The sequence below is a fragment of the Mustela lutreola genome, chromosome 4 (genome assembly GCF_030435805.1).
Source record: "Mustela lutreola isolate mMusLut2 chromosome 4, mMusLut2.pri, whole genome shotgun sequence".
Taxonomy (NCBI): Eukaryota; Metazoa; Chordata; class Mammalia; order Carnivora; family Mustelidae; genus Mustela; species Mustela lutreola.
The window spans coordinates 27,411,609-27,429,785 of NC_081293.1; the positions used below are offsets into that span (position 1 = coordinate 27,411,609).

At 51.9% G+C, this 18,177-nt stretch overlaps 1 protein-coding gene across 2 annotated transcripts; it reads right to left on the reverse strand.

The window, feature by feature from the left end:
- Window positions 1-4,586: 4,586 nt before the first annotated feature.
- KAZALD1 (Kazal type serine peptidase inhibitor domain 1) lies at window positions 4,587-9,477 on the reverse strand. Of its 2 annotated transcripts, XM_059169153.1 has the most exons (6): window positions 8,722-9,477; window positions 8,122-8,246; window positions 7,165-7,739; window positions 5,828-5,988; window positions 5,599-5,746; window positions 4,587-5,425 (listed from the first exon to the last, which is right to left on the reverse strand). In XM_059169153.1, exons 3-6 carry the CDS (start codon window positions 7,685-7,687, stop codon window positions 5,331-5,333), a joined length of 927 nt encoding a protein of 308 aa, XP_059025136.1. In that variant the 5' UTR covers window positions 7,688-7,739; window positions 8,122-8,246; window positions 8,722-9,477; the 3' UTR covers window positions 4,587-5,330. The 2 variants fall into 2 exon arrangements, with proteins under 2 accessions (XP_059025136.1, XP_059025134.1); XM_059169151.1 differs by having other exon boundaries at window positions 8,122-9,477.
- Between the last annotated feature and the right edge of the window lie 8,700 nt (window positions 9,478-18,177).

Here is an 18,177-nt window from a genome sequence, read left to right on the forward strand (position 1 = left end):
TCTCCAGGACCAGCTGAGTCCAGGAGGCCAAGAGGGCCTTCTTCAGCTTCAGTGATCTGGGATGGGAGTGGGGGTGGGAGGTAGGAAATATTTGTCCTTAGGTCCTCAACCTAGGAAACATCCTGGAAGACCACATCACTTCTCACCAAGACTCTTTTCTCCCAGGGACCTCCAGAGCTGCTTCAGCACCCTCAAGTCTGTGCTGCCTCCCAAGGTGCTACCTACCAAGGGGACCAGGTGAGAGTTGATTGTGGGGCAGCATTTGTCACCCAAACTGGCTTTCCTGACTGTTCATCTCATCCAGAGAGCCTTCAGCCACTCCCACGGCAGAGAAAACGTAAAAGAGAAGAAAAAAAAAAGAGAGAGAGAGAAGGAAAGGAAAGGAAAGGAAATCCAGATCAGGAGCCAGACCATGTCTTCCGCCCCTCCTCCTCTCCTCTGACCAGTGGGGACACAGCACAGGGATCTAAGCCCTCAACCCTGGGAAGGAAAGAGAGACTGAAGGAAGGGGAAAGAGGCAAAGAAGGGACAGAAACCTTGGTTTTAGGGTGAAGTAGTCAGGCAAAGGTGTGGCCACAGACCAGGGCTGAGGATGGTACCTGAAGACTTCTGGCCTTGACCGTGTCTGGAAAACATCTAGCAAAGGAGGGAAGGAAGGAAGAAATCATTCCGAAGCACCTTTTCTCACTCAGCTCCAGGAATGTGTGGGTGTATATGCGGAGGGGGAGTCTGTGACCTTTTCCAGGTCCAGGCCTCACCCATGTTTGAACCCCTGCGCTGAACCCAAACTGAAAGCTGGTAATGGCAGCGGGGTGGGCAGTGGCCCAGGTGGCTGGGATGAGGCTTCATGGTACAGTGGCGTTGGGAGCCCGGCCCTACCTAGCCTACCGGTGAGTCACCTAAGCCAAGACAAGCCCTGGAGCCTATACTCTTCTCCTCTGCCACCAGCATATCTGAGACCCAGCTTAGGCAGAGAGAGGATGAAAGAACAGAGGGGCCCCAGCATGGAGAAGGGAGGGTGGGGAGAAAGGCAGGGATGATTCCATCTGAGCTGGCCTCCAGGTTCCATCCTAAGACTGCTGCTTGTGCCTCTGTCTCTGTACCCCCTCAACTCCATCCCTGATGCTGACCTCATTCTTGACCCCTGGGCCCCATCTCTCTCTATCTACCAGCCCATCCCGCCCAGAATCCTCAAACCATTTCCATTACCCACAACTAACTCCTGGAGTCATTCTAGACCAGATCCCTCCTAGACTCTACACCACTGCCCCCAGAGAACTCATCCCTACCCCAGCTTCCCAGACCCCATTCCCACCCAGCTTCCCAGACCCCATTCCCACCCATCCCAACCATCATCCTTCCCACCCAAGATGCTTTGCTTTGAGATGTGAGAGTAACATCATTAACATCTCATCACCCTGTGGATTTCCATGGCTGTTCACCATTTAGAAAGAATCTAGGCATTTAGAGGGCTTGCGGAAGTGACCAAAGTACATCCCAGAAGGTAATTAGCCTATGTCTCTAGTCTCTTTCTCTCTGCCTCAAGATGCCTGCACACTTAGAATAGAGTCCTAAGTGATGGCACCAGAATTTTTGAGCACAAAAGAGCTCAAGGAATCTCCAAGTCCATCAGAGGAGTGTTTAAGCCTGTCTTCCCCTCATGTGTGTAGACAGAGTGACACATACATGTGCACACAATCCCATGCACATACACATATATAATTACTCTAAGAATATGTACATTCACATGCACATGTTACAATAGAATGTGAGCTCTGCAAGGTCAGGGGTGATGTGGATGATGTATCTCCAGTTCCTACAACAACATTGGCCCATGACAAATATTTGTTGAAAGAAGGGCACTTAATGGAACTCATACTTGCAAGTAAATGTATATATAGAGTTATACAAATGTAACAATACATCCCTCTGTACAATGCTTATGCACACGCATATGTATCTACATGGTTATCCACATACACACATATGCTTTTAGATAATCCACGTGTGAAACATATATTACTATATATGTGTATATACACTTCATATACAATGCTATAAGCACACGCATAACTATGAATATATCAATGATATTAAATATACGTCACACACAGATACCACATATATATACTAAACACATATGCGCATGTTCACAAAAGTAAGTGAATACAAATGGGAGAAGCATCCTTTTTCCAATTTAACTCTCAAGACCCCCTGACCCAGACCTCGCTGCCACAACCAGAAATGTCCACCAGATGGCACTCTTCTGCCACTTCACGTACTCCCAAGCGTGGCCAGGGGTGTCGCCAGAGCTGTCGCCCCTTCTGGCCCACCACGCTCAAAATTTGCGAAGCCGATGTACCCCAAGAGCTTCCCTCTCATTCCGCCACCCAGCAGGGTGGTGGGCGAATTCTTGGTCCCCAAAGTCTGCAGTCTCGGCCATCTCCAAAATCGGGCTCGTCCTCTCGGGCCTCCAGGATTCTGTTGGACCGGCAGACTCGCCCTCGGTGGCCCCAGTTCTGCTCAGCCCTCAAATCCACCCTGGTTCACCAGTGAGCCAAAAGTTGGGCTTCACCCGTCAGAACCGCGCGGCTGAAGGACCCCTACTAGGAGGCTTCTTAGTAATAAACAGGCCGATGCCCCCACGACGGCAGAGGAGGGAGTCGGGGTCATTCACGGCTCCTACGCACCGGTACACACCGCCCTCTAACCGGCGTATTCCCGACCTCCTGCCCTGGACGGCCAGCGGGGGTCAGCCGAAAGCAGAGAGAATGGCCAGACCCTAGGACCTAGTACCCTCGGCTGGGGAGGGTCTGGTCCCTCCTGCACCAGTACAGTGTAGACTACCGATCTCTGGCTCGGAGTCGGAAGGAAGAGCATTTGCTCATCTTAAGCAAAGCACTTAGAATCCCGAAGTTGGGGGAAGTTGGGTGAGACAGAGGTCTTCCCGCCTCCCTGCCTAGGCCACTCCGAGTTAGCCCTCCTGGAGCCTCATATTTCTGGTGTGAGCAACCTCGAACGAAAAACGCAGGGAAGGCTTGAAAACCCGTGGGGAGGCGAGGCCGGGAGTTCTGGCAGCGGCTCGGCTTCCCCCTCCTCTTCCCCTCTCTTCCCCGGGGAGCAGCGGGAAATTATTTATTAAAACGCCGCCCGCGCTCTCATTTATTTGCGGTGAATAATCTCGGCATCGCAGCGCGTTTATTAAACCTTTCCCGTCCCCGCATTACTTTAATAATAAATCGCGTGTCACTTTCCAGCGACGTTATTAAAGCCCGTCTGCGGAGCAGAGGCGGGGAGGGGGCGGGCGTGTGGAGCAGCAGGGATTCCTGCTATTCCAGGCTGTGGGGCCTGAACAAGCAGGGCTGGGAGGGGGAAACTGAGGCCGTAAGAAGCCTGCACTCGAATACTCTGTGAAGTCTGCAAAAGCGATCAAGGAGTACAGACTGCCGGGGTGCCTGTGATCCCCTTGGGTCGGGTGGAGCCTCCGCTCTGCAGGTAGGCACGGTAGTAGCAATAGACCCGCCAGGGGGCGCCTTCGAGCACGGCTGGGCGGGAGACTGCCAAGAACTCGACAGGGTCGGACCACCCACACCACGTCCCCCCTTTCAGTGCTGAGTAGAAGGTCTTCTGGTCCGGACGCCTAGCAACATGACCCCCTCTCCCCGGCACACCGCTCACATTCCCACTCCTGCTTCCGCGGTCGTCCTGGAATTCACCCCAAGTCTCAAACCTGCTCAAGCTGTGGCGTGCAGTTCCTGGGGCCGCCAAGGCTCTAGACAGACTAGTCACCGCCAGCTGCCCCCTCGCTTAGCCTGCGGAGGAGCCCTGCGGTCCCGCGGGAGGGACCGCCAAGCTCTCGGGTGGGGATTCTGGGCCACGCCCTTCCCAAGAGCCCCTGCTGCCTGCCTTGGGCCCCAGAGGACAAGCTCAGACACTGAGCCAACTGGGACCTCTCCGGTGGTGGCGCCAGACTCGGGGCGGGGCCCCGCGCGCGTAGGAGACTGTCGCCATCCACACACAGGGTCTTGGCCTCCCGAGCTCAAGTTTTCATTTTCTGCTTCACTCGGCCAATAAACACTGGGCCTCCTCACCTAGGCCAGGTACAGCGAGTGTGGAGATGTGGGGAGTGACCCCCCAGCCAGATAGGACAGGTCACAGTTGATAGATAAGGAAACTGGCTTACCTGACTTTGTCTGGTTTCAGCAAAAAAAATGGGTGGATTCCTAAGGGAAACCTAGGGTGCAGCCCACGCTGCTCGCCAAGGCGCTCCCCTCCATCCAGTTTGTGCTTTTACCCTGGGGCCCTACCCACATGGACCTGGTTCTCCACCTGCTGGGGCAGGCCAGCCCCAATGGAGCGCAGATGGGGAGAACACCCTCCCTCCAAGCAAGTGTCTTCAGTCTTGCTCCCTAGAGGGCAGGGCAGCCCCGCCCCCCACCTGCCGCCCCAAGCTCCCTCTCTATGTCCCGCAGGCACATGCCTAGGGAGCAGCTTCTAGAAGCCAGTGTCCTACTACCATGGGAAGCCCCCTAGAGAAATGTGGTCTTCATGTGCACACCTGCATGAAACACCTGTGCATCTGTGTCTCAGTTTGTTCATAAATCTTTATTGCATGCCTACTGTGCCTAGTCCTGTGCTAGGCAGTGTCCAATACAGAGTGGTATAAGATATGGTCCTGGCCTCGAATTTTCCAGAAGGACAGAAGTCAGACATGACCAAATGCCCATCTTAATGCACTGGCCTAAACCGTGCTCCATTATGCTTTTCCAGACCACAGATGGCCAACAGCAAAGAAGACTGCTGTTAGTAAGTGCAATTAGAACTTAGGTGAGGGGGGAAATTTCTAGGTGAGTTTTGAGGAAGGGAAAACTGAGGCTAGGCAAAGGTTAGGGACTAGAAAAATAACAGTAGGAGTTGTGGCAAAGGGTAGTTCAGAAGACTGGCTGAAGAGGGCTGGAGGGAAGGCTGTCAGGAAGAAGCAGAGGATCCCGGCTGCCTCTTTGTGTTTCCTCTGCAACCCCCTTCCCTGATACTCCCACCCAGCCTAGCGACCAGGAGGCAGTTGCTGTCTTCTGCCTAGTTGGTCTATGCTGGAGGCTGTCCTGGCCAGGGCACCTCCTCCATAGGCCTCTTTGCTTCCCACTTCCCCTAGCGTCTGCCTCTCTCCCTACGCTCTGCCAACTTTTGTCTCCCTACTTAACCACCACCATGTTCCCCCTACAAAGGGCACTAACGCAATGAAAGGGCCCTGCTCCCCCTTCCAGGTCTTTTCAAGAGCAGGGATGAATACTCTCCCCACTCACGCACCCCCACAGGCTGGGGCTGCAGACCTAGTAGTAATCCTCGCCCTCTTCACTCTCAGCCTCCTCCCCAGGAATCAGATGCAGGGATGGCAGATGGGGGATACCTGTGGAGTTCAGTTGGTCTGCAAACACATGTGGGCAAAGGAGAGAGAAGAGGAAAGAGGGGCTGTCAGTGAAGCCATACTTGCCTTTGAACCCACATGCACATAGGCACATAGACACACATTCAAGGGCTTTAATCCACCACCAGCAACCCCCCCCCCCCCAGTCCCCAGAGCCCAGGGCTCACCCTTACCTGGTGTAAGCACTGTCAGGCTAGCTGGGGCCTCGACCTGGCCCAGGGCGTTGCGGGCCAGGCAGCGGTAGATACCTTCATCGCTGGGACGCACAGCCTGGATCTGCAGCCAGCCTGTGACCTCAAACCTCTGGGGTCCACCCCTGAACTGGAGCCAGAGGTGGGGTCAGCAGGGTCCTTCTAAGAGGACCCTGGGCTGCCCAGAGGAGGCCTCGACTCCCTCTCCTACCTGCACTGAGATGTGGGGGTCATCCCCTGGTAGCTGAACATCCAAGCCGTCCTTCCTCCACTCGATGGATGCCATGGGGTAGGCAAACACCTCGCAGCCAAAGATCACATCCTGCCCCGTCACATTCCAAACGTCATATGGGTGCAACACGATCTGGGGCTCTGGAGATGGAGATGGGAGGCCTGAGAATGGGCACATCCGGCCCCAGAAGCAGGCTGTGTATGAACCATCATGGAAGTGTTTGTGGGGGGAAGAGAGTCAACGCGGAGGTAAATACACACTCATACACATGACTTGATCGGTACACATGGGTACATGTAAATGTAGGTACAGGTACACCCAAGGTATAAACTCCGAAATGGTGAGGTACAAGCAGACAGGATGCCGCAGCTCAGCAGCCTTACTCCATCCCTGATCTCTCCCCTGTCCTCATTCTACCCTAGAGGCCCCTATCCTGCCCTACGTGTAACCAACACCTCCCTCTACCCTCCCCCCTTCCTAACCAGATCCAGTTGCCAAAGACCCCAGGAACAGCCCTTCCCTCCCCACACACACACACACCCTGGGACCAGGGAAGGAGGCAGAGGTGGGGGGATTCCCACATGGGAAAGGCAGAGAACCTGAAACCAGATCTGGGCAGCCGGCAGAAAGCCTGCAGTTATGGGGTAAAGTCTTGGGACCCCGCCGGTGTTTGTTTTCCTGGCAGCCCCAGCCAGGCCAGATCCCTCAAAGGGGCTCAGGAAGTGAAAGTGACTAACGCTGCCAAAGGAAACCTGAGGCCTGAATGGCCCTCAGCCCCCGGGGGTAGGAGGGAGGAGCTGGAAGAGCCCCCTCCCTCACGAATCCTAAGGCATAGAAGAAACCGAAGGGAGGTGGGGAGACTGGGCGAACAGCTTGCTCTACGAAATCGGAATCTGCCCAAAAGAAACCCGATTGCATCTCTCTGGAACCCAAGTCTCGCTGCCTGGGCCCCAGCAGTCTGGGCAGACTGGGAGTCTTTGCTCTCTCGGTTTTGAGACCAGTCATTGGCCCTATGCCTGCTCCCTCTGAGGAGGGACCTGGCCGGCCGGGTCTGGGGCTTCCACGCGCCTCAGGGGGGCTTCCACGCGCCTCAGGGGGCTTCCACGCGCCGTGCGGACAGAGCTCGGCCCCCGAAGGTGCTAGTCTCTGCGGACCAGCGGCAAGAGCGGGCTTATACTGGACTCGAGGACTCCCCGGCCTCAACTTTTTCGCTCCGCTGGCCAGAGACCAATTCAGTAGCAGGTCGGGGAGCAATGCCTCCTGAGTGCCTGGAGTGCCCCCAAGTGCAGGGGGTAGGGCCCGCGGGCCGTGCGTACCGGATTCGCAGGGCCCCGGGTGCGCCAGCGTGAGGTTGGCGTCAGGCCGAGCGCGGGCCGCCTCCTGCAGGCGGCAGATCTGCGCGTAGGTGCGGCCGTCCGACCCGCAAAGCGGGCGCTGCGAGCGGCAGGCACACAGAGGCTCCGGCACCTCTCCGCGGCTCAGGTCGCCGCCCGCGTCCAACCGGCACTCAAGCTGCTCGCCGCAGCGCCCATAGAAGTGGGCGCTGGGGTCCAGGTCGCAGAGCTGGCCCTCTAGGTTGGCGCATTCCCAGCAGCAGCCGCACACGTCGCGCACCCGTCCGGCCAGGCAGCCCCGCGGCTCGGCGCACTCTTCTGGCCGACAGGGAGCGCAGCCCTCGCCCTCCGCCAGCAGCCGCAACCAGCCGCGCCGCAGGTAATCGGGGCCTGGGGACGGCCGTGCGCCTGTCGGGGGCGGCGTCCGCAGCAGCAGCAGCAGCAGCAGCAGCAGGAGCAGGAGCAGCGAGGGCGGCGCCCGGGCAGCTATGGGCTGCTGCGGCATGGTTAGCTGGAAGCCCTGCGAGCACTCCGGGCATCAGCGCGTTCGTGGCACCCTGCCAGGGAGGGAAGCCAGGTCAGGAGGTCAGAAGCGACCTCACTGTTCCTTGTACCAAAGTTTGACCCAAGCACACTGCCCCCTCCCCTGCTGCCTTGGCGTCCAGCAGACCCTCCACAAGATGCCTGGTGACTCTCTAGGAGCCATCCAGTGATTGACTAGACTGTGTTTCTGGGGAGGTAAGAAGAACGGGTAATAAAGCTCAACCACCAGCGCGTGCGCACGCACACACACACACCCCAGCGGCAGCACCACAGACCATCCAGCTCTGAAGCTTCCTGCCCTAGAGGAGGATGAGAATTGATGGCCCCAGAACTAAGGAGTTGTTAATAAGGGTGAGAATGAGGAAGAAGTAACGCTCCCGGGCCCAGAGCACTCACCTAGTGTCCAGGACTAAGCCCTTCAGAACAGCCGTTTCTCCGGTGGGAAAAAGCAGGCGGTGGAAAGAAAGCAGAGGCCAACAATCCGCTGGGCCTGCCAGCCACCTCTGCTCCAGCTTGAGGATCTGAGAGAGCCCACGGACTTGGACTCAGAGAGCACCTCCTCCGCTCCTCTCCCCGCCTCTCAACGTCGCACTCAACCCCCTCCCTCCAGTTCTGAAGCTGCCAATTTCATGCAGCCGCACGGGACCCTCCTGGGCCACTTCCCCTAGCTGGGCCAAAGTCACAGTGAGAAGTGAGGAGTCCGTAACCGGACACCGAAGCTGGGAGAAGACAAGGGGCAGGGTGGGGTGGGGGTTGGGAGTAGGGGATATGGGGGTGGCTGGGAAGCTGGAAGGGTTCAGTGAAGGTCGAGGGCTTGTCCCATCGGACTTTACAGTCCCTGGGGTCGGCCAGAGCAGCTGCATAATAGGGAGGCAGCAGGAGCTCAGCTGCCAAGTCGCGCGTTCCTGGAGGGCAGGGCCAACCAAAGTAGTCGCCCCGAAGCCCAGGGCTGGTTTCCTGGGGGCTATTGCAGTCTTGCCCATCCAGCTTCCCTACCAAGGCGCTGACCAGAGACTTGGCGCTTCCATTCGCCACGCCACAACTGGTCTCCTCCTCCCTCCCCACATCCGGCAGGTGCTTCAGCGAGACTGATTATAGAGGTCCCAGCTGACCAGCAGCGGCAGGGAGAGGTGGGCGGGGCGCCTCCCGCGCGGACCTCGCTCCGGGTCGGGATTACAGGTTACATTTGCAAGGCCGCCAAGGCTGGAGGCGTTGGGTCTCACGGCCGCCACCAGCGCCACCGTGGCAATCTGGGCTGGGGGTGGGGAGGAGAGCGTTCCTGGAGGCCCGCCCGGCTTACCGGGGGTCTGCCAGGCCCCGCCCTTAGCCTGCCCGAAGCGGCTTACAGAAGCCGTGCTGCAGTACAGTTTGCAGGGAGCTGAAACTGAACTTTGCAGTCGGGGAGGTGACGGTATTTAGACGGTATTTACTCGTCCCAGAAGAACCTGGACCCGGGCCTAGCGGCCTGGACCTGAACCTCCTGACCAGCCCCGAAGTTCAAGGCGGGCGACGGCCTCCACACCACCCAGGGGGATCGGCTCCGCATGCGTATTGAAGGCCTGGAGATTCAAAACTCCCGGATGCAGCCCAGGACTCTCCCTCTGGACCTGAACTCGGCCAAACCCTTTCACTTAGGGGTTCCCTAGCCGCATGCACGTCACTCCTGGCCAGGGTGGGGGTGGGGGCTCTGACGAGGTAGGCGAAAGCAGAGAAACTGTACTCCCCATCTCCAAAACTCCAGCAGGACAGGGAGCACACTTCACGCGATGCCTCGAAACTGTCGCGAGAATCAGAACAGGAAGTCTAGGAATTCAAAGCAGGAAAGGCCCGCGGGTTTCAAACAGGAAAAAAGAGTGGGCGGAGCCAGCGGTGGCTGATCGTTGTTGGCCCTGGGTCCAACTGCAACTGTTGACCTAGAGCAGAGGTGGACTGTAAGAGAACTGCAGGAAGCCCCGAACAATAAAACGAGGGAGGGGGTAGGAAGGGACATGAAATTGCGGAGCTGACTAATGGAGCCGCTCAAGCTGGTCTGTGGCTCTGAATTACAAAATGCCTTGAGGGTGGAGATCACTTCCAGTGTACCCAGCGGAAGCCGTTCGGGATCCCAAAATGAATCGTTACCGGCTTCTAAGACTTGGAGCCAGTATTTAAACAACAAACTCAGGGGCGCCCGAGTGGCTCAGTCCTTAAGCGTCAGCCTTCGGCTCAGGTCACCATCCAGGGGTATTGAGACCCATTGCTGGGCTCCTTGCTCACTGGGGAGCCTGCTTCTCCCTCTCCCACTCCCCCTGCTTGTGTTCCCTCTCTTAGTGTCTCTCTTTGTCAAATAAGTAAATAAAATCTTAAAAGACAAATAAACAACTCCCCAGACCTAGAAACTCTTCACTTACCCTACTTAATTGTACCCGGTTGTTTACTTTTGAGTCTTCCCTGCTCTCTTAAGTGTTTGGTATTAGGAATCGTGCCTAATTCTTCACTGTATCCTGTGCACCTAGCCCTGCACCTGGCAGCACAGTAAATTCTCGGTAAATATTTGTGTGGATTAAATATGAAAGACTTCCCGTGTGTGAAAGTCAAGTTTAATTTGGATTTTCCGGGTCTCTGATTGAAGGCTAGATAGACGGGGAAGGAGCGCCCTCTGGTGGGCTTGCTGTTGGTGACAGTAGCATGACCGTGCACACAGTAGGCACCAAAGATGTGGACTTACACAGATCTGCTTTTATTAAGTAAAGATTTATTGCACATATTGTAAAAACATTTTTTATATATTTTAAAACACCACATATTGTAAGAATGTTTTTAGAAGGGATTTTTTTTTACAGAAGACAAGCTGAAAGTCTAGATATGTTCCCAGATCCCCATTATCTGACACTATCCATTCAGACTGCAAAACACATTCAATATATCTATTCCCATACAATTACAGCATATCCATACTTTGAAAGTGTTGGCTCAGTTTGGGTCATGCAAAACTGTTGGGCCACAAGAAAAGGATTCTCTAGTTTAGATAATGTGAGTACTACAAGGAGAGGAGCCAGGTGGCCCCATCTTTGCATCTAGATGAGAGAGACTAGATTCAGATGAGGAGGGTGAAGTTAAAATTTCTTGAAGAACAGATAGTCCTGCCTCTTTCTCCTCCCCACCCTTGACTGTAGATGCCTGGACTGGAGAGAGAATGACATCTAGAATGTAGTTTGCTTTCCACTGTGAATCATAGCCTATACTTCACAGGCTATCATATCTTCATTTTCTTTCAGCCACTGACCCATGAAATAATTGTTAAGTATAATGACAGAATGAAATGGGTCTTACACAGATGAACAGCATAAGATGAAACAAGGTGTAAAGGATCAGTGTGTATCTTGTAAGAAACTACTTGGGAAGGGGCACCTGGGTGGCTCAGGCCCAAGTAACGATTCCAGGGTCCTGGGATCAAGCCCTGCATCGGGTTCCCTGCAGAGCAGGAAGCCTGCTTCTCCCTCCTGCTCTGCCTGCTGCTCCCCCTGTGTGTACACACTCTCTTTCTGTCAAATAAATAAATAAAATCTTTTTAGAAATTACTTGGGAGAACCCCACATTCTAACCTGTTACTTCATGAACACTGTTTTGACACAGCTGGTGAAAATAGTGGGGTTGCAATTTTGATGAAGAAGCAGAAATGAAACAAATGATCCAAACTGACCCATTAGAGATGGATACAGAGGTATTGTGCTTCCTGTGAACATTAGAATTACTTAAGTTAAAAAGGCTCAACATAGATAATTAAGATGGAATAGCTTGTCGACACCTACTGTAAGGGCCTAATCAGCCAGAGCGGCCCCACCCCGGTTGAACTGCCCTTTTGTTATAAAACTTAAATTGACCTTGCCCCCCCACCAAGGGAACTTTTTTAAAAGCAAGTCTGGGAAACCAGTCCCAGGTAACAAAGTCCAAGTACAAGGGTGGGTCAGGCCAGGTGGAGGTATTCAATCAGTGGGGGCGCATACTGTCTCCTAGCTACCAAGGAGTATGGGCCCCTGCCCTTTGGGCACCTTTTGGGCACCAATTCTGAACTAGGTGATAGGCTGATTCAAATGTCTACTAGGGTAAATTGTAATTCAATTGGTCGCCTAGCATCACTGTGGTGTTTCCTGTGTGTGTTACAATCTCATTGGCCACCTGTGTGTGGCCAGGCCCAACCACATGGCCTTTGCTCTATAAAAGTTAGTCAGGAAAGCAGGGAGGGGTCGTCCTCTTTGTAGGGGTGGCCACGACCGGTCTGTTTGACGGTCCGTTGATTCCTGATGCTTGGCATGAAATAAAGCTTTGCTTGACTTTCACTTTGTATCAGTCTCGCTCCTTTAATCACGGACCCATTATTGGGGTACCCAATTTGGGGGGGACCCAACACTACTATAGGTGAACTTTGTCAAAGTGAAAAATGCGTACAGGAAGATAAGTTTAAGTGAAAAGGAGAAGTATATGGATACTGTTTATCATATATGTCATCAATAAACACCTGAAGACAGGGGTGTCTTGGAGGCTCAGTTAAGAGTCTGACTTTGGCTCAGGTCGTAATTTCAGAGCCCTGTGATCTAGCCGGCTTGGCAGGGAATCTACTTGCCCCTCTCCCTTCCCCTCTGCCCCTGCTTGTCACCCCGCCCTCCTGGTTTATGTTCACTCTCAAAAAAAATAAAAGTAAGTAGGGGCACCTGGGTGACTCAGCCATTGGGCGTCTGCCTTTGGCTCAGTCATGATCCTGGGACCCTGGGACGGAGCCCTGCATGGGGCTCTCTGCTCCGTGGGAGGCCTGCTTCTCCCTCTCCCCCCCCCCCTTGTGTTCCCTCTCTCACTGTGTCTCTGTCAAATAAATAAATAGAACCTTTTTTAAAAATAATAAATATATAGAATCTTTTTTTTTAAAAAGCCACCCAAAGACAACTTGAAATGAGGCAAATGGTTGTGTATAATGCTCACTATTTCTTTGTTTTGTAAAATTATTTTCCATAATAAAAAAGTAGAGGCTATTTTTATAGGTAAATTAGGATGCTGAGATAAATTTAGAAACATGGGACAGCCAGGTGGAAAGAGAAACATAATTCAGCTACAAATAATGTTACCAAAGAAAGCTGGAATACCCAGGAGACTAGCTGTCTGGAATAGCTAGAGGCATTAAGTCAGATTAAATGAGCTTTAAGACATGCAGAGAAAGATCAAGTGAAAATTTCTTTAATTTACTTTTCCTGTATCCAAAGAGGCAACTCTCCCCACCGCCCCCCCAGTGTCCCACCCACCTTTGAAATGGAGAATGTAGCTCCATCTGAGCTGATGACTTGGCCACGTTATGTATTAATAAACTTAGAAAGGAAGTTTAAATCATTTAGACTTTTTCTACACTTCTTGTTCTCTTTTTAACCGCCCCCCCATTTTGAAGTATAACAGAAAAGTGCATGAAATAGAGATAGAGTTTAATTAATTATTACAAAATAAATACTCATGTGATCACCATCTGGATCAAGAAATAGAACATTGTTAACTTCTAGAAACCCCCATCATGTCCCATCACAACCATTAATCCCTCCTTTCCCCCCTAGACAATGATTTCTAACGCCACATTTAAATTTTATCTGATTTTGACACCTATGTAAATTGCAATACATCTAGGAATGGAATTGCTGCATCCTGTGATATACATGCGTTCAACATTAGTAGTTATTACCAAACCATTTTTCCAAAGTGACTCTATCAAGTCACACAGTCCCCAGCAATTAGTGAGAGCTCCCACTGCGCCACATCCTTGGCAACACTTGGTATTGTCAGTCTTTTAAATTTTAGCCATTAAGTAAATATTTTAGAGCATTAAGATTCTAAGATGGCCAGTCCACAAGGATTCCTTCCCTGGATTTTTTTTTTTTTTTACTTTACTTTGAAATAATTTAACATTTGCCTAGAAGTTCCAAAAATAGCACAGAAAGTTCCCACATACCCTTTACCCATCCTAACCCAGTAATAACATTTTATGTAACCATAGTATGATTATCAGAACCGAGACACGGACATTGCTACAATACTATTTTTTTAAACAGATTATTTATTTTGGGGGTGGGTGGGTAGGACAAAGGGGCAGAAGGAGAGGGAGACGGAGAATCTCAAGCAGACTTACCACTGAGCCCAGTATGGGGCTCGATCCCACCACCCTGAGATCATGACCTGAGCCAAAATCACCAGTTGAATGCTTAACCAACTGAACCATCCAGGTGCCAATAAGTTGCTTTTTAAATTACTATCAAAAGTCATTGAAGAGAGGGGCACCTGGCTGGCTCAGTCAGTGGAGTGTGCAGCTCTCAGGGTTGTTTGATCCCCATATTGGAAGTAGAGATTACTTAAAAAATAAAATCTTTTAAGAAAAATGTCATTGAAGGAAAAGGAGGTTAGCTTTCAGGAAAGCTAATTACATATTTTCATGGTCTACATCTACCTGTTGGGGCAGCTGTGGGCAAGGCTGGAGCTCCAGGGTCACTGGTTGAGGTCCACTGTTCATTACGACACACTCAGAAGGAATGATCTGGTGTTGACAAGTGATGTTCTCCGAAGTGGCAGGCTCTTCAGTCTCGCCTTACTTTTTACTTGAAGACAATTTTCTGTAAGCGAGGCCAATGAGATAGCTTTCTGTTGGCATCTCGACAGTGATTCCACCTTCCTTCTACCATGATTGTTTATGTCCAGATGATTCCCAGATTTCCATCTCTGCCCTAGACTTCTCTCCTGAATGTCACACCAGTATGTTCAAACTGATGAATCCACTTCTAATATTTTCTTGCAAGCCGCGAGGGAAGAAGGCCATAAACAGCTTCTGCCTGCATAAACTTACGGCTTCCAGAAAAAAAAAATCAATATATCAAATCACAGGGTAACATTTTATTGACTCTGCTTGAGTGATATGCTCGACAAGAATTAATGTCATGGCCAAGGCCTGGCCATCCTGGAGCATGAGTCTCCCCCTGTAACAGACGCAGTCAGTGCCCCAGCCATTTACCCTTGGCCACACCAAAGCTTACCTGCAGACGGTTCCTGTATAAGCTCCTGGGTCCCTCTGCCTGAGGGAGGCCTCCGGCCCCTAGAGTGAGCTTGGGTAGCAGGGCACGCTAAAAATGCCCGAGTTTACTCAAAAGCAAGCCACGTCCGATGAGGGCCAGGAGTTGAAGGATAAATACCTCTGCTTCCTTCCTTCCAGTGGCATAATTCTGAGGTGTGTCCTATGCAGTCTTCAAGGTGGCTCAGTGGGATTGAGCCCCGGTTGCCCTCAGTGGTAACTCGCTCCCTGATGCACTCTTTGCTTTTCCTCCCTTCCCTCCCTTCTGAGGGTTCCCAAATAAACATCTTTTTTTTTTTAATATTTTATTTATTTATTTGACAGAGAGAGATCACAAGTAAGCAGAGAGGCAGGCAGAGAGAGAGAGAGGAGGAAGCAGGCTCCCCGCCAAGCAGAGAGCCCGATGCGGGACTCGATTCCGGGACGCGAGATCATGACCGGAGCCGAAGGCAGCGGCCCAACCCACTGAGCCACCCAGGTGCCCCCCCAAATAAACATCTTATACTCAATCCTTGTCTCAGGATGTGCTTTCTGAGGAACCAAAACTAAGATAGCTCCTGGAAAGGCCATCTGTCTGGGAGCCCCATCAAGACCTATGACCAGGAAAAGGTCTCAGATTCCAAACTACATGTATTAGTGACAGTATTCTTGCTCACATCCCACTCTCAACCTTTGATTTTAGGGTACAACAGTTCAGTAATGGCTTCTGTGAGGAGTTGGGCAAGAGGTTAACATCCAAGATCCCTCTGAACTGGCTATTTCCCTGAAACCAAGGAAGAATCTGGAAAACGTATGCTTAGAACTCCAAGGAAGAAATGGTGGGATGTTTTCTCAAGGGTTGAGGTAAGATAAAGAGCACTACTAGGCAGGAACTACTCTGCCTTTTTTTTTTTTTTTTTAAAGACTATATATATTTATTTGACAGAGATCTCAAGTAGTCAGAGAGGCAGGCAGAGAGGAGGAAGCAGGCTCCCCGCTGAGCAGGGAGCCTGATGCTGGGCTCAATCCCAGGACCCCAAGATCATGACCCCAGCCGAAGGCAGAGGCTTCAGGCCACTGAGCCACCCAGGCACCAGGAACTACTCAGCTTTTAAAGAACCACACAACAGGGGCACCTGGGTGGCTCAGTGGGTTGAAGCCTCTGCCTTCGGCTCGGGTCATGATCCCAGGGGCCTGGGATCAAGCCCCGCATGGCCTGGGATCAAGCCCCGCATCAGGCTCTTTGCTCAGCGGGGAGCCTGCTTCCTTCTCTCTCTCCACCTGCCTCTCTGCTTACTTATGATCTTTGTCTGTCAAATAAATGAATAAAATTTAAAAAAAAAAAAAAAGAACCACACCACATAGAGAACCTTGGGCCCCAGGCAAGCATCAAAATATGGTAAGGACAATCCTGACCAGAAAACAGCTGTCCTCTCTGGTCAGTGTGGACAACTCAGCATTAACTGAACAAACATGTTAGAATAAGCTGGGGCGGGGCACCTGGGTGGCTCAGTGGGTTAAGCTTCTGCCTTCAGCTCAGGCCATGGTCTCAGGGTCCTGGGATGGAGCCCCACATTGGGCTCTCTGCTTAGCGGGGAGCCTGCCCCCCCCCACCACCTGCCTCTCTGCCTACTGTGCTCTCTCTTTATAAAAAAAAAAAAAAAAAAAAAAGAATAGGCTGGGGCGCCTGGTGGCTCAGCCAGTTGTGTGTTTGCCTTCAGCTCAGGTCAGGATCCCAGGATCCAGGCCTGGGATTGAGCCCCATGGGCTCCCTGCTAGGTGGGGAGTCTGCTTCTCCCTCTGCCTCTGCCCCTCCCCCACCTGGCTCATGTTCTCCCATGTGTGTGCTCTCTTTCAAATAAATAAAATTTTTAAGCAAAAGAGGAAAGAAAAGTCTATAAAGAACAAACATGAGGGGCACCTGGGGTGGCTCAGTGGGTTAAGCCTCTGCCTTTGGCTCAGGTCATGATCTCAGGGTCCTGAGATTGAGTCCCGAGTCAGGCTCTCTGCTCAGCGGGGAGCCTGCTTCCCCCTCTCTCTCTGCCTGCCTCTCTGCCTACCTGTGATCTCTCTGTGTGTGTCAAATAAACAAATAAAATCTTAAAAAAAAAAAAAAAAGAATAACACGAGGCTCAGCATGAACCTCTGAGCATGTTCAGAAGCCTATAAGCTGGGACGCCTGGGTGGCTCATTGGATTAAACATCTGCCTCTGGCTCAGGTCATGAATCCTGGGTCCTGGGATCGAGTCTTACATCGGTCTCCTTGCTGGGTGGGGAAACTGCTTCTCCCTCTGCCTGTTGCCCCCCCAGCTTGTGCTCTTTCTCTCTGACAAACAAATAAATAAAATCTTAAAAAAAAAAAAAAAAAGCCCTTAAGCCTCACATGTCAAAATGCTCAGGCATATGAGCCTCCAGATGCCTTTGTGCATTTTCTACCCTTTTCCACAACAGTAAGGTACCGGAAGAGAGGTACCAAGAGGTAACAATCAGGAGAACTGTGCCTAGCAAGCCTCCTGCTGGCTCTGTCCCCATTGAGAGAGACCAAAGTGGGGAAATTTTTTTTTTTTAATTTGACAGAGAGAGAGATCACAAGTAGGCAGAGAAGCAGGCAGAGAGAAAGGGAGAAGCAGGCTCCCCGCCGAGCAGAGAGCCCAACGTGGGGTTCGATTCCAGGACCCTGGGATCATGACCTGAGCTAAGGCAGAAGCTTTAACCCACTGAGCCACCCAGGCGTCCCAAAGTGGGTAATTTTTTAAGTAGAATCACACTGAAGTTGGGCTCAAGAAATGTGTAGAAAATAGCTCTTTAAACAAAATTGGTATCTCCAGGGTCCCAAGACTTGACTTAATGTCACACTGCCCTCTACAACATTTTTTAAAGAATTCGGGTTTCTCACACAAGCGAAGACTGCTAGGACCCAGGTCCTGTGCCTCAGGAGCTGCCCGGGGCTAACCCTGGAGTGGGTGCAGCTGAAAAGGTCCCACAGGGAAGGAAGAGCCTCATGGAAGTTCTTACTTTGACTTCAAATCCAGGCTTCCAGTCAGCTTTGCCAGCAGCTGCGACCCATCTGAACCTCAGTTTCTTCTGAGAAACGAGGGTGAATTCAGCCTTCGGACATGTTGTATTTGGCACAGTGTTTGGGAGTTTTTATCTAATTGCCAATATTTCTGTAGTGAGGGTTTTTATATAGAAATCCAGAATTTGGAGGTCAGAGTCATCAGGCCAGGATGTTCAGAGAAGCAGGGGGGTAGGGAGAGAACCCCCAGCTGCTCTTAATATGAGCCTGGAGTAAGAAAAGTCAGAGCTAATATCAAGCTGTTGGTGCTGCCAAAAAAGAAAGAAAGAAAGAGATAAAGAAAGAAAGAAAGGAGGAAAAAGAAAAGAAAAGCTGGGGAATTTGT